The sequence below is a fragment of the Oreochromis niloticus genome, linkage group LG14 (genome assembly GCF_001858045.2).
Source record: "Oreochromis niloticus isolate F11D_XX linkage group LG14, O_niloticus_UMD_NMBU, whole genome shotgun sequence".
In the NCBI taxonomy this organism is placed as follows: Eukaryota; Metazoa; Chordata; class Actinopteri; order Cichliformes; family Cichlidae; genus Oreochromis; species Oreochromis niloticus.
This window is the reverse complement of record NC_031979.2, coordinates 30807462-30830274: the sequence shown is the minus strand read 5'-3', so window position 1 is coordinate 30830274 and position 22813 is coordinate 30807462. Positions and strand designations below refer to the sequence as shown.

Here is a 22813-nt window from a genome sequence, read left to right as displayed (position 1 = left end):
TTACATTTCACTGATTACTGTATCATTTCTCATTTTGTCAAAAAAAAAAAAAAAAAAAAATGAGGGGCTTAAGACTTATGCATATTGAATATTTACATTCAGTACATATATTTTTCCATTTATTTCAGCAGCTTCTAAAGATTTTTTGGCTGATAAGATGCCATATCTTTACTCAAACTTAACATAGGTATCCAGTCCAGTTGTTTGTTTAGCATCTTCTCATGATTAATGTACTCGCTGGAGAGGGAAAAGCAAATTGTAATAATTGCAAATGCAGCATTTTGCCTCTGTTCTTCAGTTTTATATTTCAAGATTAAATGCTTTGAGGTTTCTAGTGGAAATTATGACTCATTACTATAATTCCTACAATGCTGCACTGAAAACTTAAAGATGTTAGTCAATATGAAAGAAATGTAATCTGCAACAGTCTGACAATGCAGGGGGGAAAAAATGCAAGCATTTTTATCAAATATTGGCAAAACACATTTAATGAAGTCTGCAGACCTAACTACATAAAGACCTTCTGGTGTTGCTACAAGCTAATCATTTCTCATTTCGAAACTTTCTGTATATGCATTTACATACATTTACTTTTTGTCAGCATCACTGCAGTCAAAACATCTTTTATACATAAATTAAAATAAAAAAGGAAAAAAAAAAAAAAAAAAATACAGCCATCTCTCTACTAGCTGGCCATTTAAAACTGCAAAGTTGCAGTAGCTTTGTACTTAATCAGGCCCCGTTTCAGAGGAAAGGACAAAATCTACAAGATTAGGATCAGGGAAGCACAAGTTACTACTGCTATCCAAAAGCAAATCGAGCCAAAATGGACTAACCACATCACATTGACTGTCTGTCAAAGGGCTACTGCAGTTGTCACTTTCTTGGAAAAGTCTTGAATCGCACAAAGCTTCTGAAACTGCAAGAGTGAGGTCATTAGAGCTTGAAGGTTCACTTTGAAGTTTACATGGTGGGATAACTAGTTGGCTTGTAAAATCTTCTACTGATACGCTGTCGGGTTGGCTAACCTGAGGTAAGTCAGTGTAACACACTTCAGTTTTTTCAGGTGGGGTATAGGCTTGGCCACAATGACCTGATAGGAAAGTAACAGGATCCACCTGGTGAGAAGCAGCATCCCATAACATATGGCTTGAAGATGAGCTGGGTAAAAAAGTGTGGCTGATATCTGCTGATGTGAAAACACATGAAGTTGCATTCATAAATGCGGTGGATGAATTTATCCAGTTATTTTCCACAAATTGAAATGAGGCAGAGAGAAATTGATCCTGGCACACTGGCAGCATTTGTCCTCGGGGAACAGTCGATTTATCCAACAATATTGGCGGGGCATGTGCTGTGGTCAGGCTGTGCGCTCGAGGAAGTGTTTCATCCATCGTCAGAGGACTATTTATTGTGATAGATGGCTGATTTACTTCTTTACAGAGGTCCTTCTGAGGGCTTCTTGAGACACTATCTGAAATTTAGCAGTATGTTAACAAATACAACAATGTACCAATGAAAGGGTTTTTTTTTTGGTTTTTGTTTTTTTAAATTAAAAACAATCCCTCACTTGACTTTTTAACAGCCGGCTTTGTCCTCTGTGAGCCATTCTTTTTAAGCCTGATCGTTTTTCTGTTAGAGAAAAAACAAAAACCCAACAGTCAGCTTGGTATTCTTACTATTTAGAGAGTTAAAAATAAATCATCTGTGTTCAAAACCCTTTGATTGTGTACCTTTTCTTTTGTGATCTCTGTATGCTTTTCCAGAAAATGCTGGAATTCATCTCAACCACTTTAACAACCTGGGAAAGGAAAAAAAAAACTAACATTAAAATGATCATAACATTTACTTACAATATTGATATCAGGACGCATTAGACCTACTTTAGACAGAATGCCTGGAGGAAGAGTCTCTTTCAGATAGCTTATATAATTCACGGTGAGCTCTAGTGTGGTTGCTATATCTAACTGACCATTGACGAAGGGCAGAAGATCACACAAGCGTTGACAAGATGTTCTGATTTGAAGCCTGAGAACATGTCAATATGTACAGTATAAGAGTTACAGTTACGGTGGTGATATGAAACCATACAAGAAATGGCCAAGCCAGAGTTTTTGGTTGCTTTGATAGCACACCCTGGAATTGTGAAAGTCTAACCTCCGCCTCTGTTCCTTGCAGCAATGACTGAAGTCTGGAGCTCACTTTTCTGTGAAGAAGAAGGGTAGCACTTCTCCCTGGTAGGTTCATTTTTTATCTCATCATCCAGCCTGAGGAGAAAAAACATCTCTGAATGTCATAACACACAATGACAATGTATTCAGAAACTTTTAAGAAAACATCAAAATGACTTTTTCCCCTTACTGCTCAGGTGCTGAAGATTTATATGACTGGGGTTTTTGGCTCTGGGGTTTGTCTGAAAGAAGTGCGACCAAAGGTTAATATACTGTTAGCATATATATATGATAACTGTCAAGGTGCTGTTCTAAAGGCTGGAGTTACTTCCTTATTTCAAATAGAAACCTTTGTAAGGAACATTAGAAAGTTAACCTTTGTATAGACTTTGTAACCACAGCACCATACATACATTTAATGCATGAATAAAATATTTTAATGAACGGAGTACAAATTGGAATAAAGAACAAGAAAGTAACGTGCTACTTAAAGTCTGGACAAAACTCTTAGAAACAGCAAGAAAAGTTAGCAAATTTTGTAGCAAGTCACAAGTTGTTAATTATATTTAGAACCTTTTAGTTGTATAATCTGATGAGCAGACTTTTTTTTGCCAATAATCTTCCAAAGTTAAAGGATATCAAAGTTATGCTTTCAGGTCTTGGACAAAAGCCACATAGTAATGTGATTCTTGGCACCAGGTTTAAATTGAAAAAAAAAAAAATGCTGACAAATATAAATCCAAGATGTCCAAAAATGTATCATTAACACAAGCTGTCAGCCTAATATATAATAATGATTTTTTTAAAAAAGCAAATTACCCATTAGTTGGTCGTTTGCTCATTCTTAAGTTGTTCTTTTAGTTTCCCTGTTAAAGGCGAAATTAAACAGCCCTTCAGGCGCATTTCAGGAGCAGGTCCCAATGAACTTGTTAATTTCTCACATCACCAACACCTGTGTAAGCTACTCCCATTACACACAACTGCAGTGCATTATTACCGCCATACCTGTGCTGTCTACGTTGTTAGCGCATGCGTGAATTTTATTACTTATTTTCCAACGATAGTAACCGTTTAAACGAGCTAAAACACTCGCTAGAAGCTAAACTTACGGTTTAATTTGAGTTTGTTTTTTTTTAATTCAGTGCAAATGGTTAGTTAATTACTTAAAGAAACACTCATAGTAAGTTATTTCTTTATCCGTTTAGTTTTAAAATGTCTGTAAGATATAAGGTCGCTAAAGTTGGGAAAGTCAACATTTTATTGTTGCTTTGGTGAAATAAACCTGCAGGCGTAGCCTACTACACCTGGAAGTTAAAATAAAACTTAGTTCGCAATCAGAAAAAAACTAACGGCTAAAACTTAACGAGAATTAGTAGTTTTTGATTCTAAGCATCCCTAATAGTGCTAAAGCAGGTCAACACGAACGCGCATTTTATTAATACGTGCGAGAACGCGCCCCGGCAGTAGCGTGCACGAGGATAGCTGACAGCAGAGCGGTCCGGTAAATCACTGCAATGGAAGAGGAGTAAGGGAGGGTGGAGGACACCGGCTACAGCCCTGCCTCCAGTGTGAGTACACAGCAGAGTAGACACACGGCAGGGAGGCAGAGCACCATCACAGGGCAACAAAGGGACGCATGGTTCATACAAGGTATCCAATAAATAAAAGATCTGAGACACGTTTCGCCTGGAAGCGTTTGATTACATCCGTCTTCACCTCAGAGGTAAGATTGCACAGAAACTAGAAGATCCTGCTGACTACCGTTTCCTTCCTTTTGTATTTTTAAGGTTTACCTTTCAATAAGCTTTTAGCCAGAATCCCACAAGAGACGGTTACTGTTCATATATTATCCACAGTAAATGCATGTGAATTGTATATATTTAAATTGAGATACTCCAGAGAACATGAAATGGGTGTGACATGTTACTTCATAATGTGTGTATGAGCAGCAGTTGCAGCATCAAGGCTTGTGCCAGTGCTGTAGCAGGATGTATAAGCCACTAGACTTAAAGGAAACCTAATTGGTGTAATATGTTATAAGTTAAAATGCTTATTAAGATTGCAAGCATGTTTTTCCTCATATTATTCAGTGTAATAGCACAGCACAGACATGGAGCTGGAACACTTTGATGAGCGGGACAAGGCTCAACGATACACCCGAAGGGGCTCGAGAGGGAATGGGCTCCCCAGTCCCACTCATAGCGCTCACTGCAGCCTGTACAGAACCAGGACACTGCAAGCACTAAGCTCAGAAAAGAAGGCCAAGAAGATCCGTTTCTACCGCAATGGAGACCGATACTTCAAGGGGATTGTGTATGCCATTTCTCAGGAGAGATTTAGGTCTCTCGAAGCACTCTTGGCTGACCTTACAAGATGTCTGTCAGATAATGTCAACTTACCCCAGGGAGTACGGACCATATACACGATTGATGGGTCAACAAGGATCACCAGCATGGACCAGCTGGAGGAAGGTGAGCATTGTTTCTAAACAGTTTTAAGCCTGCCTTAGATTGGGCTTATATTAAGTAAAACAGTTATTTAGTACAGTAAAATGTGATGGAAATGACACTAAAATGGGAGATAAAAACAAAAACTCTTAAATTCTTCTGCTCTGACACAACCTATACTTTTTTTTAATATGCTCTGTTTGTGTTAGCATTGCTAATGGGCTGAGAAAATCTGTCTTGTTTTTTTTTTCCTCCAGGAGAGAGCTATGTTTGTGCATCTATAGAGCCATACAAGAAGGTGGACTACACAAAGAATGTAAATCCTAACTGGTCAGTTGGTGCTAAGACTGCTGTGTCTGTCCGTGACCCTTCTTCCCTTGGTAGTGCCAAGGCTGGATCTCCAGAAACCAGGGAGAGCAAGGACTTCATCAGGCCCAAACTGGTGACGATTGTCCGCAGTGGAGTAAAACCTCGCAAGGCTGTACGGATCTTGCTCAACAAGAAGACTGCACACTCGTTTGAACAAGTCATGACCGACATCACAGATGCCATCAAGTTAGACTCTGGAGTCGTCAAAAGGCTTTATACCGTTGACGGGAAGGCGGTAGGTGTTAAATTGTTGTTTTTTTTGTTGTTTCTGCAGAGTTATTGGTTTGTTAATTTCAAAGACTTCTAGTACTAGCAACAGCATATTTCCAAGTGGGGTTCAAATAGGAAAACATTTACATTAGGTAGTGACTTTGGGAATCTCAGGCATCACCAAAAAGTTGCAAATATAATGGGATTTTATTTTCCCACAGTAAGCACGTTTGTCACTACAGCTAAAGGTGTTTATGTGACTTTCAGTGCTGTCCTTACTCAGAGGAAGCCTTAAGTATACGTCTCACAACTGTGCCATTCAGGACAAGTTACAGTGTCTGATGATCTTCTGTTTGTATTTACACAAGTGTGTTTGCGCTTGCCATCAGTGAAGCTATGTGCACATTCGTGTAACAAGCTGCACTTTTGATACAGTAAATTTGAAAAGTTGAAAAGAAGAGATGTTATTTACTTTCACCCTATTTCAAACTAAAGCTCCTAACACCAAATGTTTTTATTTGAAAATCACGGACTAAGGCAAAGCAGGAAGAACAACCATACAGTAAGAGCCCAGTACCTACAAGAGTGCAATTGCTTTATCTTAAGCCTCTCCACCACTTAAACATGTAATTGGTCACAAGTGGGAAGGATGGAAGGATGCTTCTGTGGAAAAGAAGTCAGAGTAAAATGGGATCATGCCTCCTCAGCCCTTGTAAGTGGTTTTGGAGACTGGTGTATTCTGGTGCTGCCATGCTGAATTCCCATTTGTGGTGCTGTGTTACATCATAAGTTTGATTTTAGAACATTACAGTGAACCACACTTGGTAGACATTTGCAGGAGGCTTAAAAGATTTGGAGTTATGCATCTGACATCAGAGGCTGTGTGGTCTGTTCTTCAGTCTTGTCCCTAAGAATTGCTTCCTTACCCAACAAGAGAGCCCAGCAGGTTCAGAGTCATCTGGGAATATGTGTAAAATGTATTATGAGAAATGGGTTTCTAGGACTCCATCTCATATTCCTACTAACAGTAACACATTATTAAATGTATACTTACTAAGTGAGTTTGTACAAAACATGCAATTTGATCAGCGACTTGACACTTAATTATAAAGCTTCTTGTATTCTTGCTTCGACTATATGCTCTAAATACTCTGGACTGTTATTATTTATACATTGATAACTACACTGTATATGTAGACTAATTATATTAACCTTTGTTTGAAAATTATGTGAGTCATAAGTGACTATTTTTTTTATGTAGGCTGACATGGCTGGACAGCATGTAAGTGCCACCTACACTAAGAACTGTCTAAACATGTCATAGAAATAGTTAGGTCACTCTGTATTAGTATCCTCTGACTCCCCCCCCCCCGCTGTGATGGTGTCTATGGTGAAATGGTTTCCTGAGCTGGTTGCTAAGGAACAGCCTCTGCGGCAGAGCGGTGCAGTACTGATGTCAGGACTGTAGGTGTATTGTGAAAAGGCTCACAGATGCAGTGCTCAGTCTGTCGGCCTTATTATTACACACGGCGGCAAGATGGAGCACATGGCTAAGGTGTAATCCCAGGAAAGCATCCTTTGTGTAATGGTATGTAGAAGGAACAGTTGGAGGATTTTTCACACTAACAAACAAATCTGCCTTCAGAAAATCCTCTGTTGTTTTAGGAATAGAGGTTTGTTTAGCAAAAAGCACAATGAGACTACAATATATTAAAAGTAGAATCCCACTCTATGGAAAAAGTAGGAAGTTCAGATGTATTTTTTATGGTCCTCTCACCGTCTCTAACTGCCTTTTGTATCTGCTTTTGGATTTTGTTAACTGTCTGTCCAATAATAAGCTGCTTGTGTGCTTGGCAGTGCCATCATTTCTCTGGTTTTGTGACTTTTTGCCCTGTTGTGCCACCAGATGGCCAAATAAACGCCCATTGGCATTAAGAGACCTGTTTTCACGGGTGTTTAACCTTTTGGTAAATGACCTGCTTTCTGGGGTGGGTTCTTAGACAGGCTTTTGCTGACAGTTTAAAAAAAAGAAAAGAAAAGAAAAATGTGACAATTTATTTTTATATACATTGTTTTCCAGTAAGAATTAAGTACAGATTAAACTTAAACAGCCGTAATTGATTGTTATGCATTTCTTTTTCGAGTCTGCCGGTGAATTAGCAGTTGCATTCCTGTGATTTGTTGTTTTATACTTAGTTGTTTTTGACTCATGATTCATGGTTCTATTTGTGGATCAGCTTGGCGGGTGGCTGTGCTTGTTGACGCCTGTGATCCCACATACTGCTGAGTCACTCTGTAATGGTGGACTGCCATGCAATGTGTGTCTAAATACACACAGCCAAGTTAATGGCTGAAATCATTAAGGACTTAGCCACAGTAAAGGCACTCCAACATACTGTAATGCACAGAGAAAAGTGATGGAGAGATGCATACTCCACAGATAAGTCCCACTATTGTGGTCTTATCTATAGAGACATGGCCTGTTATGACCCCTGATATTATTTGTCAGATGGAGCAAAGAGCATTTACAAGACTGAGTAGGTCTGAGGGGACTCGATCATGATGTTCCCATCCCTACTGAAATGGATGTGGCTCTGCACTGTAACTGTGTTATGCACAGTGCTAAGTTCTCTTCATGCTAAAGTCAACACTTCTTGTTCAAATAGATGTCAACAGCCATCCGAGGATAGTCTAGCTTCACATCAGTGCTTGAAAGCAGAGGCTTACGCCTCCTTTCTAAAGTTATGTATGAGAGGATGTGATTAAATGGTCCATTCATGCTTTGCCAATCAGATACACAGTGGATGTGGTTGGAAATTATGGTGCTCTGTGTACAAGAGAGCTGAAGCTCACATAATGTTTTTCTAATTCATTCCTTTAAGTTGACTTTGACTCTGCCATTTTCTGGTCTGGTCTGGATTTACCCACAATTAATCTCTTTGGTTTCTACTCATACCACAAATGTCACGTCTGCTCTGTGGATCCCGGCTGTAACTCCCATCTCACTGTCTTAGAAAAATGTCACTTTGTTTCTTGATTCAATAAATAAAATGACTAAATGGTTTTAGTTGCTTTGCAGCCTTCTCAAATTCGATGTGCAAAAAGATGAACAAGATGGAAGAGTGTCTCACTTTCCTCCCACTTTCTGTAGTCTGGCTGTACAAAGCGTGCCACTTCATTTGGTAGATAAGATTTTTAGCTCATCCAGCCAAAGGACTGATGACCTCATGCCATAGCGAGGCAGCTGTCCATCCACAGTTAAAATTCACTACTCCTCCTCAAGTATTGGTCAGATTTTAGTGAAACCTGCACACAGCGATCACCTAATGGATCTTCATCCAAACTGTGCTCAAGGACATATTTATCATATTTACTGGTAATAAATTGTGAATTGTGATGGATTACATGCTGGATGAGCTTCGTCATTGCATTGTCCCTTCAACCTACCCGTTGCGCTCGGTGGAATTTTCTGTCTGTGGAATTCAAAAGAAACTTTACAGCATGTGAACATCCTGAGCTGTGTTAAGAAAATCTTTACAGTAACTTGTGTGTGATGTTGCAGTGAAACTATTCTTGAATATTTAAAAAGTTTAGGTGATAATAGTGATCATCTGTCTGTTATTAAATAGACTTTTCCACATACTCTCATTATACCAAAAATATTTGCAGGGTGTGCTTATTATCTTGGCTGGTTATTATAAATGTTTTGGGGGTGTTTTTTGGTTTTGAAACACTTCTAAGAGCTAAGTGTAGAAACTTAGCTTCTCTCACTGTTTTTGGAACAGCCCCTGTTAAGTCGCTGCTGTTTCTGCAGCAGAACTGATTTGGGTATTTGTACAACCGACTGCATATAAAGGAAGCTCATGCAAAATAGAACAAGAACCATTTGCCAACTGGAGGTAAAGATGAGTCATGTTTCTTTCTGGCATGCTAAGTGACTGGCTCCTGCTTTCACTCTCACACTTCAGAGGAAGCTTTAGTGTCCTGGGAAGCTCCACCTGTGCATGCTTTGTTGTGTTACACAATTGTGTTCCTTTATGTGGTCTTTCCTATGGCTCAAATCAATAGGCTTCTATAGCATGCATATATCCATTGTTATTTATTTCTGGATTGAATGTCAGGAACAGCACTTGTGGAAATCATAGATAAAACCCTGGAAATCAATACTTCCCCAGGATGCTCCTGAATTGTGAAAAGTATGCGTGTGCTTTCTATGCGAATGGTAGGTTTAATGGAGCTGCTGTGTCACAGAGCCTGAAGGGAAGAAGTAATCAATATGAAGCATCACATTCACAGTTGCCTCTGTTATTTAGCTTCATCACAACTCGAGAATTCTAAATTCAAAGTACTTTGGTGGAACTACAGAACTCTGAAATAAGAGGTAACTTTTAGGCGCATTTTAAGAAATCATTGATCAACATTTGTCTCATGTTCTTTTATAAAGTTATCAATCTTTTGTATATTTAAGGTGAACACGATATTGAGAGTGCATATATCATTAATTGGATCTGTAAAAGGTTTTTAGCCCTTGGTAGGTATCATATTTTTTAAACATTCAGACTCCACTATCTCACAGTAATAGTAATAATAGTTGTTATTGTTATGGTTATTATTATATTTATTGTTATGGTTATAATAATAATAATAATAAAATTATTATTGTTGTTGTTGTTATTATCATTATTATTTTACCTTTAACCTTTTCATTGTTTTTGATTCCAAGACAATTCACAGAGAGAGATTGGGATTAACAAGGTGGAGATTTGAATTCTTAACAACATCCTAACAATATGCTTCGTCATTCTCTCTAAATGAGGCTATGCTGCTTTTGTGTTATCTGCAGTTTGCACCATTAAGAGCTCCAGATAGGATCTGACAGTGGGTGTCAAAGTAACCTTCTCATTGTCTTAAACTAAGCTGTGATTTTTGTCTGGTCTCCTTGGTAACTGCTGTGCAGCTCCTCCCTGTGGGATTTCCTTTTAGGAGGAGGAGGGTGTAGAATTGGGGGTAGGGGACATCAGTGATGCAGAGAAACAGTTCTTATTTAGCAACCCCTCTCCTCACCCCCATGTGTTTGATATTCATTTTAACAATTTTTGACTGAATGACCTTTGAATGTTTTAGAGGTTCTCAGCGGGTTATTGGTATAGCCAGCCTGACTGTGTTCTGTTTTTTATTGTGATCTAAGATCAGTGCAGTGGAGACCAGAATATTGATCCATCAGAAAAAAGGTGATAACATGATGTGATAAGGTAATTCAGTTGTGGTGCTGATAGAGTAAAGCAAGCAGTCTATCTCACCTCTAAAATCTTTTTAGACTCCTGCTAAGCTTATAGTTCTTGATTAATGGGTACCAACTTTTGGCACATATTTTTAGCATTGAAAAACTCAATCTGTATATGTTGAACTTGTTCCTCACTGTACTACTTGAAATCAAAATGGGTCCAAATATCCAAATTGGTTATGCATATTTTGTTGACTAAAGTGTGTTTTCCCCATAATCTTGGCTTGAATTTGTTACAGTCTGTCATGTGTGGGTTTGAGTTTTTTAAAGAAAAGAAAAAGGGTGTGCTGGATTTTGCAAAAAAAAAGAAAAAAAAAGGAATGCAACATAATTGCTTTCCGATCTCAATTAGGTTATTGGAAGTTGTAATTTACTATAAAATTAGATTTAATGTAGCAAGTCGGTGTCTTGTTTTTTGTGTCGTTTGTTACTGTCCGTTTTCCCGTGTACATAAGAGAGCCATTTCCTTGGTCATCAAGGTCACAGTTCAGTTTATAGGTTGACAAGGAATGGGAGACAACAACAAAGAGGAATTTATGCACAAAATCACAAACAACGTAGCAGAATGTGTGTTTGTGTATATGAGTGTAGAAAGTTAGTAGTGTAAAGCATTTATGGATGGGTGAATTTTTAAACCAGAATAAACAAACCCAATGAGCCTGTCAGTCAGTAACAGGCTGCAGGAAGGAGGGAGCTTTCATCGATGAGCACACCATGCGTAGGCGTGGGTCATCCAGCTAACCCCAGTCCAATAGGGACATTGGAGAGGGGTTAGCAGGAGAAATCCTAGAGGTGATCACAGTGGCAAACATGCAGTTCTTAACAATATATGTGAAGTTGCACTAAGCATGCCTTTGTATTTTAACTGATATCTATAATACTACAGGTCAGTTAAACAAGAAGGATTAAAGGCTGAACCTTATGGAGAGGAAATTAAAACTGAAGCTCTACTTTCTCTTGCACACTCTTATTAGCCGAAGAGTCATCTGTGTCTATCTTTATTTATTCATGAGACTGCTATATAACCATTGAGATAGACTTTTGTATAAATGCAAACACCAGCATCCACCTAGCCATACAGTTGTTGTTTATAGAAAAGCAGAAATGATTATAATTCACTCTCTGTTGTTATTACAGTGATGGGTACTTGGTTACTATGTTATTTTATCCAAAGTTTGCTTAAACTAAGTAAAGTACATTGTGGAAATGCTTCTTTTTCAGAAACAGCCTGACCACTGTGTGTTGTTGCGACTGGATCTCTGAATAAATAGCTACTGTTAAACAGTTTCTAACATGATTTTACAAAATATAATCTGCAATAACAGAGGGCAATTAACTTAATCTCCCACCAGAGATGATGACAATTTAATGACAGACAGACACCATTGTTGTGGTCTCCACTGAATAAAATCTAGCAGGTTTAAAAGGAGCTTTTCTTTTCTTAATGGTTACCCTGAAGACATTAAAGTGCTGCTGGGCTGTTACAAGAGTAGAAAGAGGTAAATTCTATTACTCATGTGCTACACATGCTGTACCATTAATTTTTTTCCTTTGTGCTTAGGTCACAATAAGCATTTATTCAAACTTGGCATCCTTAAATCCAGCATCATAATCAATAAAGTACAGTAGATCTTTCTTTACTAGCACAAATTTTATATACTCTATTTAACATGATTAGCCACATGTTATAAATCCTATTCAAGTTTAAAAGCCATTATACACCATTTGCTGTATACGAACAAACTGCTATATCCTTTGCACAAATACACAAATACATGCAAACTGCAGACAGAAGGAATGTTGCCAGGGTTCAGACCTACATACCTTTTGCTGTGAGACTGCAGTGCCAATCACTGTGCAACCTGAATTTTAATGACATTTTTGTTCAATATGTTTAGTACTAGATCCTACACTTAGCATGGATGTGTCATGTTGCTATGATATCTTACACTGACACACTGAATCTCATTTGCCTCAGATTGAAAAACCAAGCAGAAGAAATAGCAATATACACATTTTTACTTGGTTTGCATGTCTCTGCTGGAAAAAAATGCTTTGTCTGTTATAGTATGTATACAATATTTAAAGATGTTAACACATCTTATTTCCAGATTATGTATAGTATCACTTGAGAGTGAACACATTTCAGACTTATTGGACTACAGCTGACAGACATCATTTTTCTCAGGTCACCTCCCTTCAGGACTTTTTTGGGGAAGATGATATATTCATTGCTTGTGGCCCCGAAAAGTTCCGCTATCAAGACGACTTCAACTTGGATGAAAGTGGTAAGTGTAGTTATGAGGCTTCTACCAATTCCCGTGTTTTATATGTTGTTCACCTTATGTTGCTGTGTAGTCATTCGAAAAACACGTGAACCCTATATTTAATAGTAATACTAAATATAATATTGACAGTTGATGATGATGATGACGATGATGATTACATGATTTTCAAATGAGAAAAAAAATCTATATTTTTGTGAAATGTGCTTTTAATGAAAGAAAGAAATTAAATAAATGTGCATCATGAGCATGCCCACCACTCTATTGCATCACCTCTTTCTCTAGCTCTGAAGGAGGATTTCACATTTTTCCTGTTCAAGATAAAAACTTCAGCTGCTTCACAGTTTGAAGTCTCCCGCCTGATATTTTTCATTTAATTATGCATAAAATATTTTAACATGTAACATATCTAGACTTCAAGCAGGACAGTCTGCAACATGGACTCTTCTCTACAAACCACAAAGAATTGGCTTGCTAAAATAGGCAATGCTTTTTTGGGAAAAAAAAAGAAATAAATATATTTTCTGGATGGTAGTATGCTGTACACTGCTCCAAAACCTGTGCTTACTGGACCGATGTAGTGAATCTTTGTCCTGCATAAAGATTTGGCACATGCTGTGGATGCCTTTCTGTACCACTGCTTACAGAAAGTATCTTCCAGAGACTTGCAGCTGGTTTGAGAGTATCGTCCTATCCTCAGCACAAAAAGGTTTACCAGCTCTTCAGATAAATTAGCACCCGTCCTCCACCCCTCATGCACCCGAATCAAAGTGGTGTATGGTGTCTTGTACTCATCCAGCCACTGACCAAGAATCTGTTCATTTGGTCATAAAACTTTTCTTTGTTTCAAATTGTATGATAATGATATAAATGAGATCTACATTAGTTACAGTGCGTGCTTGTTGGTAGCCAGTTGAAGTCGTCACTTGGTTTATACTGATAGGCCCAAGAAAAGAGGAAAAAAAAGAGAACAGTTGTAATAATAAGGGATGGCTGTAGCTCAGATTGTAACCCCAAGATGCTCACTGATGCATCCATCAGAGTGTCAGTGGTAGATAGAAAGCACTTAAGCATAGAAAAAGTGCTTGTGTGAATGGGTGTGAATAGGTGAATGCAACACATTGTGTAAAGCACTTTGCGTACTCAGGTAGAGAAGAAAAGCACAATATAAGAACCAGTCCATTTACCATTTAATAATGCCAGAGAAGCCGAAAGAAAGACAAAAGGTCAGTATGCCACACATAAAGCTGATCATTTATTACTCTGGCATAATGATGCTGCAACAGTCCACACCTTGCAGATATTGCAGATATTTTGCATCCACTTTATTGTGTAATATTTCATTTGATTGTATTTGATGGTTTGGGCCCCAGGAAGACTAGTAACCACTGTTGTGGAAGATAATGGGGTTCCTTATAAATAAACAAGTAAACCTTTTATTTTTCTTGTTTTTATTTCTTTGCAGAATGCAGGGTGACAAAGTCTGCATCATATGGGCGGCTGCCCTCAGTACACGGTCTCTCTTCCCCAAGAAGTGGTGGAATGCCCCGCAGGAGCAAGTCTCCCTCATCTGCCGGTTCAGGTAAGAGTGTGCATGTGATCTGTCCTTTCACATCTTGTGAACTTGGTTTATGCTACAGTATTTAATCTTTATCTTATCCTAAAAGCTAATGGCACTGCAGGCAGTCAGCTGTCCACACCTCGTTCTGGAAAGTCTCCAAGCCCCTCTCCAACCAGTCCAGCTAGCCTCAGAAGACGACAGGTAAAATAACAAAAATGAAATAATGAAGTAATGATTTGTGTTGTGCCAAGGTTGAAGAATTTAAGAAGTTTTTCATTTAATTAGGCAGAACTTTAAGTGCTTCAACAGGTATTGCACTGACATGGAACAGAACAAAAGCCTTGAGCTTTACTGATGGAAATGATTTGTAGAAGTTTATCACCATCCTTGTAGTTCAAAGAAAATGTGTGAGTCTTACTACCTATTAACCTAACAACTTAATTACTTTGTGTTGCAGTTATGTTAATGGAAATAAATTTCATGCCCCATTAAAGCCTGCATTTGTATCATTACAAAGATTTATGTGGGAAATGGGGAAAAAATCCAAAATGCTTAAGTGAGCTTAAATCCTGTGGAGAAAACTCTGACATGAACTCAGGGAACCCTTGTCACAATGAAGCAATTAAGAGATTAAACAAACACGCTAGTAAATTAAAAGCTCACGTAATTAATGCTGCTGGCTAGCAACTTTTCAGCAACTTGTGAATGAAACACAATCTGTACTGAAGCAGCAGCATTTTGCGTTGATTATGACATATCTGATCATGGATGAGGAGAGTGCACAGTCTCTCATTTCTCATTTAAAATCCAGGTATCAGTGATACCGGTGTCCCTTATTCATAATTCTGGTTCAGGTAGGTATTGTTACTGTCGTGAAGTTTTTGCATGTCATTTTCTGTCTGTCCAGAATCACTTGGTAGTCTTTGCGCTGGTAAAAAGGTTTGTGTAAGGTTTCACCATGCTTGGTTCATTGCTATCTACATGCTCAAGGCTAGCAGAGTGGAACAAACAAGCTCTGTGTAATCTGGCTGTAATCACATTTTTACAAGCTTTGCTCCCCTCTGAAATTTGTGTAAGACAAGTACGTCTGTTTATCTTTTTATTCTCACTCCATAGCTGTCTCTTCTTTTTCAGGGATCTCAACACAGTGGTTCTTCACTCTCCTTGGCGTCTACCAAAGTATGCAGCTCAATGGATGAAGGAGATGGGCCGAGCAGCGAAGGTCAGAAATGACACGAGACATAAACTAACTTTAAACAAACAAACAAACAAGAAACTGTTTGCAAACAACATTTAAACTACTATATAATGCTTTACCTATTATAGAGTGTATTTTATTTTATTTTTTTCACAGCTGAGCCAATGGATGAGTACTCTTCAGTCCCTGCCTCCATAGCAGAGAGGTACAAAGTGGGGAGGACTTTAGGGGACGGAAACTTTGCTGTGGTCCGAGAGTGTGTGGAGAGATCCACTGGAAGGGAGTATGCGCTCAAGATCATCAGCAAAGATAAGTGCAGGGGAAAGGTGAGCCTGCTCTGCACCTGCTCAGTTCAGCTTTTACACCATCAAATTCCTAATGTTCGTAAAGTTGAAGTTCAGCTGCTGCTGAGTCATTTTTTTTAACTCATTGGTGAGCAGGGGTTGCTATGTCGCTGGAATCAAAAATATTTGGTTCTGGTTGTTTTGGTTTTTTTTGTTTTGTTTTGTTTTCTGCTTAAATCACAGCATCAAATTATCCTAGTTTACAGAGTTCTCTTTTAAAAATTGTTTTCTCTTTTTTTTTTTTTTTCTCTAAAATTACAAAACAAATCCCACATATTGTGTATAAAGTATTCTGGCTACAGTGTACAGATTGTTTTCTTTGTCACCCAGGAGCACATGATACAGAGTGAAGTATCAATCCTTCGGCGTGTGAAACATCCCAACATAGTTCTTTTGATTGAGGAAATGGACACCCAAAACGAGCTCTATCTTGTAATGGAGTTAGTTAAGGTACTGATTTAAAAAAAAAAAAAAAAAAAAAAAAAATTTAACGAAGAAATCGAAACCTTCGATGTCACAAGATATAATTCAAATAAGTTATCAAAAACATTTCATATCATATGTAATGCATTCTTTTTGCTGTTATAGACTGGTTTATAGTTGAATTGATTAACTTCAGTTAAAAGGAAAATTTTATTAACCATTTATCTGCGTCAGACTGTTATAAATTTAGCAACTGGGCCTCTTTCACATTTCAAACGCTCTTTCTCCAGGGGGGTGATCTCTTTGATGCCATTACATCTTCTAACAAATACACTGAGCGCGATGCCAGTTCTATGCTGTTCAACCTGGCAAGTGCTATCAAGTACCTGCACAGTCTCAATATTGTCCACAGGGACATAAAACCAGAAAATCTGTTGGTAAGTACGACTCTGCACAGAGCGTCTGTATGGGTGGGGAATCACTTTGCATTGTAAAATATCCAATTTCCCTATTAGCCCCGTTTCCATGTCATTGTTTTTTCCTCACAATCTGTAAATGTATATACATAACAGCTTGGATTTAAAACTACCAATAATAAATGGTGCATAGATAAATAAGTAAATTAAATTACACAGTTCTTTGGTAATTTAACGATGATCAAATATACCCAAATTTCTTCTCTAGACCAAAAATAATTGTTGATCTTAAAACTACACATTCACTTTTTTAGTATTACTGCTTGCTGCATAAGATTCCTTTCATGATCCAATCAAAAGTCAGTTTTCTGTGCAGACCATCCGTGTTTGCAGTCACTGGATTTTTTTGTAATTCATTTTCTCTGAAATCACTGCACTAATAAAAAAAAATTTGGTTCAATAATGAAATCAAATTTTTACTCATCAGATTGACTATTGGTGACCTTTTCATCCAGTATTTCCCACTGTCCCTTTTCTGTATCTTGTCCAGGTATACGAGCACAATGATGGGAGTAAATCTCTGAAGTTAGGAGACTTTGGCTTGGCTACTGTTGTCAACGGGCCCCTTTATACTGTGTGTGGCACACCCACCTATGTAGCACCAGAGATTGTTGCTGAAATGGGGTGAGTCAGTAATTACATTATCCAGTCCAGTCATCTGCAGCACCATTATCAAGACCATAAAAAAATGCTAGAGTGTTCTCCAAAAGTTGATTCTGTTCATCTGGACGTAGCGTTCAATGAGTAACATTCACAGAGTGTTGGGGAATGGCTGCAATCACAGCACTGTAAGATGGCGAAAGATGTACCCTTAGGCCCCCTCCTCGATTTCAATGATGAGGATGTACACATCCTGGACAGGGAGGAACGCTGGTTTGAGCGCGGAGTCAAGGAACCCATTTACGTGAAAAGGGAAAGACCATCTCTGAATCGAGGAGGGGGCCTAAGGGTACATCTTTCGCCATCTTACAATGCTGTGATTGCAGCCATTCCCCAACTCTCTGTGAATGGTACTCATGGTTATTGATCAGTGGTCTTTGATCAGTGGTTGTTGATCAATGGTCATGAGAATTTGCATAATTTTGATGAAGGAACTGACCTCCCCCATTGTTCCTTCAGTGGTGCTAGTTTCAGTCATTATGCAAATGTACTGTTTATAAGGTTGGGGAATCCTGCAGTCAGCTGAGACTGAAGAAGTCACTTGGATGAGTGACGAAACGTTTCTCCCACTGAAAATGCTACGTCCAGATGAACAGAATCAACTTTTGGAGATTTACTTACCTGGATGATTGAGCATGCATCAAGATGCAAGAGTGTTGTTTTTCTGTGTCAAGTGTCCTTTATGTGTTGTGTTCATATTCATATTATAGATATGGACTAAAGGTTGACATTTGGGCAGCAGGCGTCATCACTTACATACTGCTGTGTGGATTCCCTCCCTTCCATGGGTATGTGCGCCTGTATTTGGAGGTTTACTTTAAGCGTTACACTTTATTTCCATACATTTTTAAGGTGTCGCAGGTAGACTAATAGTACCTATAGACCAACTTAGCTTTATAATTTAACTGTATACAGGAGTGGTGAAGATCAGGAGGCGCTTTTTGAACAGATTTTGAGGGGCCAGCTTGAATTTCCTGCACCACACTGGGACAATGTGTCAGACTCAGCCAAGGTTTGTGTCTGAAAGTGGTCCTGCTGTGATCACGAGCCATATGAAACACCCCAGACACCCTCAGTATGTTATTATGAATTCTTGTGGCTAACAAATCTCTGTTTAGGCTCTGATCACTGGGATGCTGCAGGTAGCAGTGGATAAGAGATATACAGCTGTACAAGTCCTTGATCACCCGTGGGTCAATGTAAGTGTGAAGTCAGTCCTTTCGCCCGAATCTGCATCGATACCAGCGACGTTGAGAAAAGTAGAGTTGCTGAAGTATGGCTCTTTATATTTATCAGGATGATGGTGTGTCAAAGAAAGAACACCAGCTGCCAGTGGCTGGGAAGATCAGGAAGCACTTTAACACCAGAGTCAAGGTCAACAGCACTACAGCTGGAGTGTCCGTGATCACAGTAAGCACTGCTCTGCACTCTCCACACTGACACTGCATGTCGGTGTGCAATGGTAGATTACATTTGGGCTTTCTGCTTATTAGCATGCTTTGGCAATGAAGGACTTTTCAGCTTTGAGCCATAATGTGCCTCATACAACACACATGCAGAAGCTTTTTATTTTTATGCCTTGGATGTCATTTTAAGTTGGAACTAAAATTGCTGCTTTTGTAAAACAGGTAAACAATTGTTCTTTGGTGTTTTTAAATCTGCAAACTCCCTGCTTTTTTCTGTCAGTCATCACTTCATCCATCTGCATCTTACTGCTAGATTTTCCTTTGTTTGCTCTGCCCTCTCATCCCACTTTTAGCTGGACTGTCAGCACTTTTGTTAGAAAAGCTTAGAAATAACATAGTTGACCATTATGAGGTTTTAGGAGATAATATTTTAATTTGAAATAGTTACAAATACAAGCTGGATTTGAAAGATAAATAACTTATTTTCAAAGTGAGCACTGTTATTAAGGAGGATCTGCATTGCTCTACATTTCCCGTATATAGTCTTTTATTTGTTTACTTATTTTGAAACCACTTGTCAGTTGACAGTGACATGACATCTATCTGCGAGTATCTTATCAATAATAACAGGAGTGTAGAGATGTGTTCCTAATCCGGTAAGTGATGCTTTGAGTTCATAGTGATCCTCTGAGTTGCGCTCATCTCTCTCTGCTCAGCTGGACCAGGACTTAACCATCAAGAAGTCAGGGTCTTTGGACCGCTACCAGCATCCTTTGTACTGGATAAGGTATGACAAAGCATAGTGCTTAAATAAAGTGAGTGCTTTCATGGCAAAGTGCTGGCAGTCTCCATTTCCCATCTCCCTAGGGTTTGACATATTGCCCATCAGTGGATCCCTTTTCATGCCTCATCATATCCTTCACTTTATCACCTTACATCATCTCATTTGGGCTGTGGCAGGTAGCTGCACAGTTTTCCTCGCCATCTACTCATTTTGCATTTAAAAAGGTTGTTTGAGAGTTTGTTATAAACTGTGCTACTTCATTTTTATTTTCCAAGATGAAAACATTTTTTTCCTTTCTAGAAGTGTTGGCAACAACATAAAAAAGTGGTGGATTTTATTGCCTCTTCTTGCCTTAGAGAAGATGAAGTCATATTTTTTTTCACATAGAGAAAACTTGCAAGGCAAATGCAGCTTTTCACATAGAAGTGCATGATGACACTGGCTCATCTAAAATGTACCTCATGCCTCAGTGAGTGGATGCCAATCCTCATTGATCTGGCTCTCTAGATACGCTAACAATTGCTGCTGTGTCACCCTCTCTCAGACCACGCCACTTGATAAAGAGAAGCAAATTTTCCGACGAAGACGCCACCAGGATGTAAAGGCCCACCTCCCTCATGGTATCCGTGCCAGCCCCTCCCACGGCGCAAACCGTGGCCTTTCCCCTGCTGAGGTCACCTCAGAGTCCGAAGACTATTCTCCAAGTTCGGCTGACACTGTCCGTTCACCCACTTCTCCATTCTAAAAGCCTTCCTGGAGTGACAGTGCCATCCACTCCTCTGTGGAAAAAGAGGCAGAGGGTTTGATGGGTGTAGTCTGTTGACTTGAGCTTTCATAGACTGAATAATTACCCTTACCTGTTTTATCCCCCCCCCCCCCCCCCCCCCTCCCCCTCCCTCCCCCTCCCTCCAAAGTCATGTTACCTTTTTTTCAATTCTTGAATGCATTTAAGAGATAAGTCTAGTCTGGATCAAACACCCCTTATAAGCTTATTGCTTATTACAGGTTTATATTTTTATGCCCAAGTTCAAATGGCACATCTTTGTATCATTTAAAATTCAAAATATTCTAATAATGCAGCCTCTCAGTTCACCCAGTAAAACCTCTATTTGTAACAGGCTGTATTTGCTAATGTCTCTTCAAGGCCGTCCTCCCAATGAGCTCACTCTGTCCTAATTGGCTAACTTCCAGAGGTTGGGTTCCCCTCTGCACAGACTTTAGCTGGCTCTTGGGCTCCAGAGCTATGAAAACAAACATCAGTAGTCAGGTTTCAGTATTTTTCTATTTCCCCTAAATGTAAACTTTGCAAATCTGCATTTTTGAGCCTAAACAACTCACTGAAGAATTTTTCCAACAAAGGAAGACGAATAGACATCCACTAACATTGAATGCTGATTATTTTTATTTTTAAAAAAAAATTTTTTGTGTAGGCTTCCGTGATAATTATATTAATTATATAAATTACAGAAAATCACAAGATGCATGTTGTTTCCCCTTCCCTTCCAAAAAGCCCTATCAAGCAGCAAGAACTGGTTCATTGTAGTACTTTGGAGCCCTCTGCTGGTTAATATTGTATCCTACAGGAAGTAAGGCTTTTTGAAACAGACACCTTAGCCTCTAAATATTAAATTACATTCAGTACATGATCGGTAGATATCTGATTTCAGCTTGTTAATATTAACAGTATCGGCCAACCTTCTGTTGTACTGTAAGGCAAACAGTAAATGTGCTGTAGCACTTAAAGTTGTGGTGCATAAACCATTGACACATTATTTGAAAGGACTTCAGACATGCTGCCACATAAGTATTTCCTGGACCTAACAGAATGAGGACAATTCTTGACTTGCCACATAGTAGTTTCTCAAAGAGAAGATGGGCCACTGACATTTAACTGATGGTTTAGCTTACCTGTGTGCTCGAGGATGATTACTGAAATGGTTCTGTTACACATCTGTGAGAGTGATTGTAATTCACTTGTGGTGCATATGAATGTCAATGCTGTAGTTGGTAATAGGTGCATATTTTAAGGCCTTGCCTTGACACATATAGATTTAAGTGCAATTAGGTATACTGCGCTCTTGGGCAGTATACCTATCAAATGCTGTGTGTCCTTTGTAATGCTTGCATATTTGAGAATGTGCTGCTGGGATTATTGGAATGTGAAACACTTCCCTATCACACGAGGGTAACTGGTGCAACATGGTTGATTTTCACACACTGAAATAAGAACCAAGTTAAATAATAGTAAATACAACAGTGCTTCCAGTAAAATCCATAATTTTAATATTTCTCTTCAGTAGATCATTAAATTTGTTGAATGTTTCTTTCAATTTTAGGTCACTAGACTTTCTGTGCTTTATGTCCAATTACTCCATGCATCGGTTCACAGGGGACAAAATATTCATTATTATGACTGTCCTCTTTCCTTTTTCATAAACTGTAATCTGCATGTGTGCTGATATGCATCCCAAATCAGTTGTTCTGGTCTTCTACTGTTTAACATATGCCTGACAGATATAAAACCATTCCTTTTATCATTATACGTGTTGTCTAGATGAATGAACTTTGGTAAAGGCAGACTGTAGTCATACACAGCTAAGATTTGTATATACTTAGTTTAACAGCAGTGTAACTTCACAAGACTGACTTTGTTGTAAAAAGGGCTTTTATGTTTTTCGATTGAAGGGATCAAACCCAAAAAGCACAAGAAAAGCAAATTGTGAGTTTTGGGGAATGTGCTGAATCTGGAGAATAAAACAGTTGTGTTGTGTTTACCCATATTCCATAAATGTAAGGATGCTGTACAACAATCTGAATGAGAACAAAAACAAAAGAAGAGGGAAAAAATATTGCCGTGGTTAAAAAGCAAACTTCCAACAATGTACTCTGCACAGAAACCAAACCTGAGAATAAAATGGATTTAATTTGTGAGTCAGTGACTTTTTGAAACACCAGATGGCAGTATGACCAAACACCACATAAATTCCACCTCCAGCTACTTATAACATTTACTGCACTACTGTTATAAACACCTTATTGAGGATTAATCGCATACATGAGTAAAATCTCAAGAATTACTCTTGAGCTGTGTATGCAATTAATTTTATTAAAAGCAACATTAAAAAAAAAGAAATTCAGCATACAGTTGCCAGTTTTGCCCTAATTGCTTCAGCTCCAGACACGTCCTCCTGGAAC

At 38.6% G+C, this 22813-nt stretch overlaps 1 protein-coding gene and 1 long non-coding RNA gene across 5 annotated transcripts; one reads left to right on the top strand and one right to left on the bottom strand.

Moving 5' to 3' along the window:
* Positions 1–470: 470 nt before the first annotated feature.
* On the bottom strand, positions 471–3128 carry LOC102077216 (uncharacterized). 2 transcript variants are annotated; one of them, XR_001224869.3, is made up of 7 exons: positions 2991–3128; positions 2362–2413; positions 2158–2267; positions 1884–2028; positions 1734–1801; positions 1571–1632; positions 471–1474 (listed from the first exon to the last, which is right to left on the bottom strand). It is a non-coding gene; the product is annotated as an uncharacterized LOC102077216 (long non-coding RNA). The 2 variants fall into 2 exon arrangements; XR_002064598.2 differs by lacking the exon at positions 2991–3128 and adding an exon at positions 2745–2913.
* Positions 3129–3298: 170 nt separating this feature from the next.
* Positions 3299–22549, top strand: LOC100704088 (serine/threonine-protein kinase DCLK1). 3 transcript variants are annotated; one of them, XM_005455014.4, is made up of 17 exons: positions 3299–3894; positions 4262–4642; positions 4876–5222; positions 12670–12769; positions 14232–14348; positions 14434–14528; positions 15462–15549; positions 15682–15851; positions 16200–16319; positions 16583–16729; positions 17259–17392; positions 18139–18216; positions 18344–18440; positions 18547–18627; positions 18725–18838; positions 19551–19621; positions 20163–20357. In XM_005455014.4, the coding sequence occupies exons 2-17, from the start codon at positions 4282–4284 to the stop codon at positions 20218–20220; spliced, it is 2178 nt and encodes a 725-aa protein (XP_005455071.1). In that variant the 5' UTR covers positions 3299–3894; positions 4262–4281; the 3' UTR covers positions 20221–20357. The 3 variants fall into 3 exon arrangements, with proteins under 3 accessions (XP_005455071.1, XP_005455073.1, XP_005455070.1); XM_005455016.4 differs by lacking the exon at positions 20163–20357 and adding an exon at positions 19702–19723; XM_005455013.4 differs by lacking the exon at positions 19551–19621 and having other exon boundaries at positions 20163–22549.
* Positions 22550–22813: the final 264 nt, after the last annotated feature.

Excerpts from the sequence above, each read along its gene's own strand:
- LOC100704088 (XM_005455013.4), top strand. The coding sequence starts at position 4,282 with ATGGAGCTGGAACACTTTGATGAGCGGGACAAGGCTCAACGATACACC. Across the intron at positions 5,223-12,669 it reads ATACCGTTGACGGGAAGGCG|GTCACCTCCCTTCAGGACTT; the intron begins GTAGGTGTTAAA and ends CATTTTTCTCAG. Across the intron at positions 12,770-14,231 it reads CTTCAACTTGGATGAAAGTG|AATGCAGGGTGACAAAGTCT; the intron begins GTAAGTGTAGTT and ends ATTTCTTTGCAG.